At 42.5% G+C, this 11,197-nt stretch overlaps 1 protein-coding gene across 1 annotated transcript; it reads left to right on the top strand.

Moving 5' to 3' along the window:
• The first annotated feature begins 1,180 nt into the window (after positions 1-1,180).
• rab33a (RAB33A, member RAS oncogene family) lies at positions 1,181-7,382 on the top strand. Its single transcript, XM_040173191.2, has 4 exons — positions 1,181-2,061; positions 5,015-5,155; positions 6,973-7,053; positions 7,135-7,382. Exons 1-4 carry the CDS (start codon positions 1,690-1,692, stop codon positions 7,357-7,359), a joined length of 819 nt encoding a protein of 272 aa, XP_040029125.2. The 5' UTR covers positions 1,181-1,689; the 3' UTR covers positions 7,360-7,382.
• The last annotated feature ends 3,815 nt before the right edge of the window (positions 7,383-11,197 follow it).

Raw genomic sequence — 11,197 nt, 5'->3', positions numbered from 1 at the left:
GGAGTTCTGCAGGGATGATGTTTTTTGTTGGCCAACATCCCAAGTTGGCATCACTGTGGTTTCTTTGACAAAAAGCCAATGAGATTTCTCCATTGAATTTTGAGTTGTTACAGAAAACATGCTCTTTGGGAAAAACATGTTTATGATATGTAAAAGTTTTGTTCGGTAAGATCATCTTTGACAAGTGAAGGGCAATTATATGATCTTCCAAGCGTACAGTAAATGCAACAGGAAGAACTTAAAAGCTAATGTTATGGTAAACCAACTACCACAATTACATGGGCATGTACAACGAGGATGTAACGCTGATGTTTTGATAGTTTCATTTAGCCACTTGATAAGAACTGCCATTGTTAAGACACAAACTTCAAAAATCGTATTATTATTTATTCATGACGTATTTGGCCTGTATTCACCACTGACATTATTCCACAGATGAGAAGAAAAAAAAACACTAAAATAAACGTACGCATCACAACACCTGCTTGGTTAAAAAAAAAAAAAAAAAAGAAAATGGATGAAAAAAAATCATGTCGGGAAACCGCGAAAAACTCCTCAGCTGCGAAAAACAGAATCTGTATTGTCCAATGACTTGAAGGGTAAACTGAGCACACTTTCATTCTAAAGGCAATGAATACACAATTTTGGAATAACAGATTTGAAATAGGAATTCTGTCTAATTTTGTTAACCTTTGCGCCCAGGCATGCCTCGTGCTGACACAGCCATCCCCTTTGCATTACGGCCATGTTGGTTTATGGAATGTGATAATATGACCAGCTGATCACATCCCATGACTAGATAGTGTGAGAAAATCTGTTTCACTTTCTCTCTTTGAGGCACAATCCCCTCAATATGATCAGATTTTATGCCGCATCATATTTGGAACTACAGCCATTTTGATAAAATTATTTAGTAGATATTCCGAATCAGATTTTAGTTCAGAACTACATGTGCATTAAAATAGAGAAAATAAACGTACAGTACTTTCTGCTAATAAAACAAACGACTTCATGCTAAATGTAATGTGGTAATTAATAGTAGCGTCATTGTACTCTAAAACACCATATGTTGACAGAACAAAAATAATAGAACAATCAAATCACTTTGTCTACCAACATTGTAAAGTAGAATTCAAGACACCTAAATCTACTCCCAAAAATATACTGTAGTGAGATTAGTGTGAACAAAATAACTTCAGTGCAGAAAATGTAACCCTTTAAACGTCTATTATTACACATTACAGTATTTCATTGGTGGGACTGGTTGAGTGGGTATAGTGATGGTTGTGAAATAATTGATGGGTCAGGAAAGAAGAGAAATCTTTTCATCACACACATTTGTACTGTTTTTCAGGGAGTGGAATTCAATGTTTGTTTTTGTATTTCTTTAGCAGAAAAATGATACATGATTTGTGTTTGTGCACACGCATCCTGGTACAGTGGCCCTAATTCCATTGGGAATGATAAAACAAATTTTAATATGAGCTATGTTTTCCCTCATTAACGATCCTTCTCCCTTTAAGGCCACTCTCTGCTGCTGAGGGAGAAGCATCGTTGCTATTGTTGCATCTCTGGTCTCCTCCTTCCTTCCTCCTCCTTTCCCCTCCCTTCACTCATCCATCCCTCCGTCCAACCCCTCTCTGATCTCCGCACACGCACACCGAATTTCTTATCGCCTCCTCCGGCACGATGACCAACGAATCTCCGGAGGAGACCCGAGCTCCGGGCGGCGGCGGAGGAGGAGGATCGGGTGGAAAAGGAAACGCGCGAAGGAACCGAGCAGACGACAATGTCACCATGCTGACATCCTCCATGGATCTACAGAGAGCCAGCCGGAGCCGAGCCAGCAGCAGCAACGACGCCGCGCCGAGCATCACCTCCTCTCTGGAGCTTAGCATCCAGACGCGGATCTTTAAGATCATCGTCATCGGGGACTCGAACGTGGGGAAGACCTGCCTCACCTTCCGCTTCACCGGGGGGAGCTTCCCCGACAAGACCGAGGCCACCATCGGGGTGGATTTCCGGGAGAAGGCGGTGGAGATCGAAGGGGAGACTATCAAGGTAAGAGCAACAAGAGGGGAGGAGGTGCATCAGTGGCGTGTTCTCCCTCCCTCCCCCTTCTCCTCCTCCTGCTCCTCTTTTGTTTTTGTCGATCAGCTGCCGGTGAATCCCACGGGGGATGTTTATCAAAACAAAACAAGACAGTCCATTTCACAACACTTGTCTTTATGGGATGTTTTTCCTTTATCGATTCATATTTTTACATGGTGGAGAATTGTAAACGCATCTTGATAACCTTTTTTAGCCCAAAGGACTGAAATTAAACAATGAACTTCATCTGCTTGGCTCAAGGGGAAGTTATTTGAGGGTTAAATATTTGTATGGACAATGCATGTTTCCAGCTGACACCCTGTATTGGATTTTATGTTTGGAAAAAGGACGAATTTAAAACCTCTGCTTAGTGGCTTTTCTTTGTGTTTACATGATGATGTGTTTCAGATGTGTGATTTTTACTTATTTTCAGACTATTTTGGGCCTAATACTCAAGTGAATAAGAAGATCGGCCATCTGAATCAAGGATGTAAACAATTGATAGTTGCAGCAGAGAATCCTGGGAAATCGTGTCCAAATAGTGTTACTGATTCATTCCTTTTCAGAATAATGAAAAATGTTTGCATTTGAATGAAGTGCAAGCAGTAGGGTTAGAAATGTGCATCCCATCCTTACCATCCTGGTAATTGCTGAATTAAAATGTACTGATTTCTAACATCCGTCTGATTACTGGCAGATGTGGAAAAATCAATCAAGTGCAACAACATGACAAAAGGCTTGTTGGAGAATCTTAACAAATAGGATTTGGTATGTAGATTTTACTTTTCATATGTGCGTCACTCACGTGGACCTGAGGTTCTTATTGAGTCTGCTGTGCAGCACAGGGTCACACGCCTTCCCCCTCCTCACACAGTAAGTGTGTATGTCCTCCCTCCCCCCCTTCTCAGTGTCAGTATAGTCTGACTGCAACCTCCAGATGCCCCCTTAGCGCTGACTCACAAACACACTACACCCATTAGGTGTTACAATCATTGAAATACTCTTCAAAACCTTTCATATTTTTATATGTGAATGTAACTAAACTTTCAAAGCTGATCTTTTTATCATGTTTTACTGTCGGTAGATTTATTTTATGGATCTGTGTCAACAATGGTGGTTGTTTTGCGAGGACTGAAGGTTACAAGCAGGCAGGTGTTTCTATTCCAGCAGGCTGGAGGATCTGCTATCGCCAAAGCAGAGACAGAAAGCTGAAAATCTTTTCTATTTATGTGTGTTATCCGGATGGGGATTTATGGCCTTTACTGTGAACTCTTACATTGATGGTGTAAATAAAAGGTTATGACCCACCTGGTAGTTCTGGTAGTAGATGTTGGTAGTTCTTTTATCAGCACATTGAAACTGCCCCCCCCCCCCATCCATTGTGTCTCTGGCCGCAGAGTGGTGGATGGGTTGTCAGAGGGAGGTTAAGATTAGTAAGTGAGGAGTCACTGAGGCTTTACTGACAAAAGTGTGTGTCACCGCAGCTACGAGAGGTCCGATCATGCAGCCATAAACCTTTGGGCACCCAAAATATTACGCAGTTTGCTGTAACGGAGTGCGAGATAAGCAGCGGACAGACCTGCACACAGATTGCATGAAGTGATGATCAAAATGAATCTGTATAAAGATCTGACTAGAGGACACCTTTTCCTCTCCGGTCGTCAAAGAAGCACCCGGATCGGCAACAATAAATCTTGCAAGCTGCAGAGAACTAAAATTAGAAGAGCAGAGATCTAAGTATAGAATACAGGGTAAGGCGTCAAAATAATGGAAATGGAATTCTCAAATCTGAGATTCACAGCTATTAACAAGCAGAATTCTGTCCACATTTCAAGATTTTAGTTATCTTCTCCAAATGAACTTTAAACAAATTTATATGTGACTTATTTGTTTTCATGTTAAGCACATTTTCATGTCGTTACTAACCCAAAAGTATAAATTATAGAATATTGGACCATTGGTTTAAAAGGACATTTACACTCACCAGAGGCATATAACATGTATTGAAAGTCTTCATATCAAGTCTATTCTGTGCGTTACGCTGGCAGATTATCACGCTCATTGTGTTCATCAAAGTCCAAGCTTTGATGATATGTGCTGCACCGAATGCAGCATTCAACATCTGATGCTAAATAGCCAGGCTTGTCCTTTCAAAGGCTGGAAAATGGTCGTTTCGCCCTGCAGGCCTGGGCTGAGCTTTGGAAGATGTCCATGGTGATATACAAAGTGCTACTGATGGCAGTGAGATATTCAGCATTCAGCATGCTGACAATCCGAGCTCAATATACAGAAAGGCACATGTGAGCAAACTTAAGCCACAAGCCACAAGTCATTCATAGTCTGTCTCCCTTATGGTATTAACTTGAGGGGAAAACAATATCAGGACTTTTCTCGTGAAAGCTCACATCCTCTTTGTCCCCGTGGTGAAATATGAACCATAAAATGCTGCAATTAAGAAATGACATAGCTGGAAAGTATCCCCACATGCAGTGTAAAGAGAAAAAGCCACGAGAGGCGAACAGCAATATATTTAGCCAGATGAATTGGCTCGTGACTCACTGCAGGATCTGACTCTCAACTACGAAGTAAACAGAGAAAAGGCAGTGAAAGTACTGCACTCAGGTATTTGCCAGCGTTGACCAGTTAGTGAATGACTCCAAGCGTTTATTGAATCTGGTTAGCCGGCCCTCACATAACGGTTTCAAAGCAAAAGGCCAAATACAGCACAGAGACGACCTGCCATGAGGCCTTTGTGTAAAGCCCATCAAACTATAAGCCCATCAGTTCAGACAACTCATTGTTTCCAGCTCCATATTTGTAGTTCTCGAGATCTTTATAATCTGGTTGTGTGAGTTTGGGTGCTTTCACACGATTATTTGTGGCTTTCCTCAGTCACATTAAAAACACTTGTCTATCTCCTCAGGTGCAGGTATGGGACACAGCGGGGCAGGAGCGTTTTCGTAAATCCATGGTGGAACACTACTACCGCAACGTCCACGCGGTGGTTTTTGTGTATGACGTCACCAAGATGACTTCCTTCCGCAATCTACAGACATGGATAGAGGTTGGTAACTGGCTTGATACGTTGCACAACAACCAGATAGTCTTTGTCAGGGTCCAAGAAGTAGGACCCTAGTGCACCACGGCTTACCTTACAAAATAAATTATTCAACAGGATTTGAGCAGTCCACTTGTTCCCAGGTACTTTCAGTTTATGGATCCAGTAGGAAACGGCAAAGATAAGCTACAGATTCAGAGTCATGGCTGGGGCCACAGATTCAAACTCACACAAACCTCAGTTAGATAAAATGTCAGTAAGTCAAGCAGACTCACATACTCTGACCCCCAACGCTCTCTGCTGCTCGGGGGTGGGCGGGGTGACGGGGGACTCACAACGGGAATGTATTTTGGAACATTGCTTGACCTGGGTGGTGGCAAACCCACCCTCTCACCCCGACACATAAACATGGTGGCAGCAGTGTTGTTAGCGGTTGTCATGGTGACCACGGTTGTAGTGTAACTACATGCAGAATAAGTGCCTATAATTACATCTGTAGCATCTGTGTTATGTCTAGTATTAGCAACAGTTGTTATAGTTTGTAGAATATTAGTTGTACACATAAAACATGTCGCTTTACCCCCTAAAAAAATGTCAAGTCACAATCAAGCGCAAACATATAATTAGATCATCTGAATGTTACCAAAAAAGATTTTATTCTACCATTTGGTATATTAACAGCAAAATAAATGTTTGTTATCAGTTGTAATCGCTACCATTGTAACGCCTCAGAAAGGACAAACTGCAGCTTCCTGCTACAGTCAATGTAAAGGGGAAACAAAACATTGGGTTGGGTGAAGGAAAAGGAGGGTTAAAAATAGTGTTTGCTCTGTAAATTAAGTTAAGTTCGTAAGTTAAATATGCCGCGTGTTACGAGGGAAGATGACAGTTGGGGATGAGGTCAGTCTACAACATTATGACATCCCATTCAATGCTGCATTGCATGAATGTGTTTTTTGTTTTTATTTAGATTTGAATGGCCAGGATCATTTATAGGTATAAGTTATTAACAACATTTTACGCTTTGTTTTAGGTATTAGCCCGTGGAGGATCATGTGAGACGTTATGTCTCTGAAGGTTACCTGAATTATTATTTATTTTTAATTTCCATTGCAGTTAAGTAATAGGCCTACATCAAAAACGAGGCTGCTATGAAGCTGATAACAGCCGATCCATCGCCTGCTAGCATTCACAGCAGGTGTGCGTTGCTTCAAAAGCTCACTAGTGACTGAACATTTGTTGTTGCGGCAACGCTACAATCTGGCAGTTAGGTTTAAGTGACCGCAAATAAAGTCACCTTTATTTTAGACTGTTATTATGGGGAATCAACATCCAACCGCTCAACTGGGGAAGAAGTAACTCCACACAGTCCAGATTACTAACACACACACTGAGGATAAGATAATTATGGACAGATATGTATTTTTTGGTGTCCCTAACGTAGTTTGAATGTGACCATGGCAGGTTCTAATAGTTGCAGAGGAGGTGTAACCAGCTGTTGGAGAGATCTTCATGTTTTATTCAGGCACCAGATCTTTAGTAAATATAAACACACTGCAGACTTCATAGTTCCTTTTCAACTGGCTGAACTATTCCAAAGGAGTGAATAGACCTACTGGATTGTATTTATATTGAGCTGGTGGGAATGGTAGCTGAGCGGCCTTTTCAACATCAGCAGTTTTACTCGCAAGTAAGACTGACTGTGGTCATAAATTCCTTGTAATTACAGCTAAAAGGCTTTTCCCCCCCATTTAACTGCTTCTATTTCTGAACGGTGCCATGGTTAATAAAAGTTTATAAAGCCATATTCTGCTGTGTTACAGGAGTGCAATGGCCATCGGGTCTCAGCATCAGTACCCCGAGTCCTGGTTGGGAACAAGTGTGACCTTGTGGACCAAATACAGGTGAGGGCGTGCAGCACTTAGTCCTCTGTCTAAGATGGGAATGAGGGTTCACAGTACAACGAAACGTTTGTGCTCCACCAGGTGCCCTCCAACGTGGCGCTGAAGTTCGCCGACTCCCACAACATGTTGCTGTTTGAGACGTCGGCCAAGGATCCGAGGGAGAGTCAGAACGTTGACTCCATCTTCATGTCGCTGGCGTGCCGCCTCAAGGCCCAGAAGTCTCTCCTCTACAGAGACGTGGAGAGGGAGGACGGGAGGGTGCGGCTCACACAAGAGACTGAGACAAAGAGCAGTTGTCCTTGTTGAGGGGAGAAAAGGAGGAGTGCGAGGAATAATGGAATGGGGGGGGGGGGGGTAGGAGTAGCTGTACAGGTCAAGGACGAGGAGAGGTATGATGGGACAGTGGGGCGGAAACAAGAGTCTTTAAAATGTAACTTTATTTCCGGTTGAGGAGTAAGAACGGGGGGGCGGGGGGGGTGATGCTGAGACACTAACAGCATGTCTTGAGGAAGACTATCTTCGTCTTCCTGGAGGAGGAATGGGTAAGGAAAGGAGCGAAGATAGAGGGAAAAGGGATTCATTAATTCCACAGATTCTTGGTCGTAACCTTACCCGGATGACTTGCACTGTTTGGAGTCAGCCAGGGTTGTTTTTTTGAATGAAATGTGTCTGTTAGTAAGCAAGGATTCTAATTAGCACTACCAAGTTTTCCCGACAAGATTTTGTTTCACTGGCAGGTGATCTGCCGACACTGCCTGGGCGATCGACCTATTGGGCACACCCGGTCTAGATCTTTGTGGCTTTATCCTGGTTGAATTCCATCCATCTGTATTCTACTGCCTTAAAAAGCTGCCTCACTTAGGCAAAAGTAGCATAGAGGCCTCAAGTATTGTATCTGCTTGAGATGATCTTGCGACAGGTTCACAAGGAATTATCAACTATTTCAGAGGATAAAGGATTCTTTTCTTTTTGTCTCAGGATTTTCCCTGCTATCCTTTCCATGCTTCACAAGTAGGACATTCAACTTAAAATCACTGTGATATCAGACTATTCAGACTAACTATACAGGAAGTCTTTTCCAGAGGTTTTTGGGACAACTTTGCATCTAGAGCAGGGGTCTCAAACTCAAATCAGCTGCGGGCCAGATGCAGCCCACTTCAACCGAACGCGGGCCAGACTAGCGTCCGAACGGCATGGTCACCAATAACACAACTTAACACTCACTTTCAAAAGCAGTCATTGAACCCCACCCTGGGGGATCGGTCCGAATGAGACTACAACACTAGTCCTCCTTTAACTCAGCGGGGGAGACCTAAGGTCATGTGACCGTGGAATTCCTTTATAGCCAAACGTGAAGTTACGTGAATCGAAGCTGCGTAGTAATGGACGGAGACGCTCGTCGGTGACGTCAGATGCTTCATGTGTTGTTAGTGTGAGTCGTAAAGGAAAACTTTATTAAACGAGCGATGCTAACGGTTAGTCACATGATCACCTACGCGAAAGAGGGCAGGAAACTGAATTTCACCCTCCTGCTCTCTGCACCTCGGCCGACACACACGACCCGCCCCCCATGTCAGTCACATGCATGCCACGTTCACTGGACAAGCACACAGTAGGAAACCAGAACATCATAACATGTCCCACACAGCAGCTGACAGTGGGGTTACAGTATAAAACTTGCGGGCCGCACTAACATTACACTTTCATATTAAGGATGGGGCCACAAAATATCGTCCCGAGGGCCGCAATTGGCCCGCGGGCCACGAGTTTGAGACCCCTGATCTAGAGGGTGTAGGGCAGCATGTCACGTATTGATTTAGAGGCTGTAGGATCCGCTTACCTTCGTGCAGGAGAAATGCACTCCTACAAAGACGGGCCGTCAATATGAGGCTCTTTCTTGTTTTTCCAATGATCTAATCCTGATGTAGCCCCGCCCCCCTTCTTTGCCTATTCACCTTTCCCTTCCACGTGCATATGCCGTATGTGACTTTAAACTAGCCTAAAGAATTCTGTATTGAACATGTTTCAACCTAAAGGGCCCTCTGCCTGTATATCAGTACCACTGCCTGCAATCTCAGAGGAGACGGGCTTCACAATTGAGAACTGGCACGCCAACATTTCTTTACATTGCCTCACATCCTGAGCCCGGGTGTACAGTGTGAGGGTAAGGAGAATGTCAATGAGGGCTGCATGAAGACGCCGTAGGAAGCCATATTTGGTATTTACCGGACACAAAAGATGCAAAGTGCTTTACATTGTTATGGCTCCCTGCCGGAACAATATGACTGTCCATAAAAGCTAAAAGGCCTTTGTAATAAGGCATCAATCGATAAGCCTGACTGTAGCAGCAGTCACTGTATGCAACCCTATTTTGACACCGTAGCCTACTTTTGAGCTACGCTAGAAATACATCTGGATGCCATGTGTAAAAGATTCCGATCAGTGAGCATTTACGACCCCCTCCAGGCCGCCCCAATTGATCCAAGCGAAATCCACACAACCATCGTCTGCGCTGTGTTGGGTTTTTATTCAGAAATTCCTCAAGTATGTTTGTATCAGCAGGATCAGGTGGCTGTTACAGGCGATTAAATATGACAGAATAGCAAATACTCTAGCAACCGAAGGTCTAGCTTCAACAGAAAATAGGCAAGAAGAACACACGAATGATGGAATGACATCTGGTAAAGCAGTTCATTCTGTTAAGGAGTGTGTCTGTGTGTGTCAGAGGGAAGGAGGGGGGGGTATTCCAGCAGTCACCACTAGTTTAGCATCACGCGGCTCATTTAGTGTCTGTTATACATGTGCGACGACTGTAGTAGCCTGATATAGGAAAATTTAAAAAATGTGCCTGCATTTCCTTCATAAACTTAGCAAACTTGAATAAAATACCGTTGGAGTTTGTTTGGAGTGATTGAAAAAAGAAAGAGGGAAGGTATGGTAATGTTGGCATTTCTCATTTAGAGTTGTATTGTATGTATTTTACATATTAAAATCATTTGTATATTATCCAGGTCTAACAGTTGAGATCATAAATGTTATGTATGTTTGCTTGCCTTCCATTTACTCTGTACATACAATGTTTTTGGTTCATATATTTCTGCTTTTCGTAGTTGATTTTCTTGTTATAAACCAAGTTTGCTCTTTAAGGGATGCCTTGATATTTTGGAATTTTACTCTAGTAGTTTTGTTTTTCTGCCAAAAATCACGATGTTAAAAAAAAGCTTTCTGTATTTGATATTAAATGGGCAATATACAAGATTCAGAGCATTAATATAGCAGCAAATAATTATTTGAACTATGTGAAGAAATAGTCCTTTTTTACGCCATGTCAAGAGAAGAGGGAAAAGCTGCCGAGGAAATTAATCTGTCATTTACTGTTTTTAGTGATTTTGTGACAAAAATGCCCGAACTATATCACGTTTCAATGTGAATAATTGCTCATTCATTACACAGTAACTTGAATCTCTTTGTTGGACCGGCCGAGTATCATGTTGTGAAACAGTCGAAAAATGCCAGCAATTGCTTTTGTGTACATGAACATGAATTGTCGGCGGGGGGGGGTTCATGTTGCTCAAGACAAAAATAATGTCAACAGTCAGTCTGTTAGGAAACACAAAATAAAAGGCATCCACGTGACAAAGCAGACAAGCAAGTGATGTAGTATCCAAAAAGACTTGTTTGTGATTTTATGGTTTTGGTTTAGTTGCCGAAACCTTATATTAATTAAAGAGATTAATGGATAATTCATATACTTTTTGACAGTCCTACAGGGTACAACACACTGGCAGAGGTTCCCTACCTCAGGGAAAATTGGGTATAAACATTCATGTACTATACATGTATTATATGCTTAACCCAAATGTTGTGCATACATTGCAGGTTAGCTACAATAATTTTTGCCATTCACATAAACTGTCAGATTTCAATCCTATGTATAAAAAAAAAAAAAACTCATGATGGGATATGCCCTTTGCCCACAGTAGGTGCTCACATTCATTTCAATGTCTTTCTTTTGATGATAATTGAGGTGACAATGTGTTTCAGGCTGTAAATTTGTTCGCATTTTGGACCGTCGGATATGTTGTCTTTGGCCACCGAGGTATTTATTGTAAAAGCCTGTTTCCCTCCCTTCACACCTCAACCA

The sequence above is a fragment of the Gasterosteus aculeatus genome, chromosome 4, assembly GCF_964276395.1.
Source record: "Gasterosteus aculeatus chromosome 4, fGasAcu3.hap1.1, whole genome shotgun sequence".
Lineage (NCBI taxonomy): Eukaryota > Metazoa > Chordata > Actinopteri > Perciformes > Gasterosteidae > Gasterosteus > Gasterosteus aculeatus.
This window is presented reverse-complemented; position numbering and strand designations above follow the sequence as displayed.

Excerpts from the sequence above, each read along its gene's own strand:
- rab33a (XM_040173191.2), top strand. The coding sequence starts at position 1,690 with ATGACCAACGAATCTCCGGAGGAGACCCGAGCTCCGGGCGGCGGCGGA. Across the intron at positions 5,156-6,972 it reads ATCTACAGACATGGATAGAG|GAGTGCAATGGCCATCGGGT; the intron begins GTTGGTAACTGG and ends GCTGTGTTACAG. Across the intron at positions 7,054-7,134 it reads ACCTTGTGGACCAAATACAG|GTGCCCTCCAACGTGGCGCT; the intron begins GTGAGGGCGTGC and ends GTGCTCCACCAG.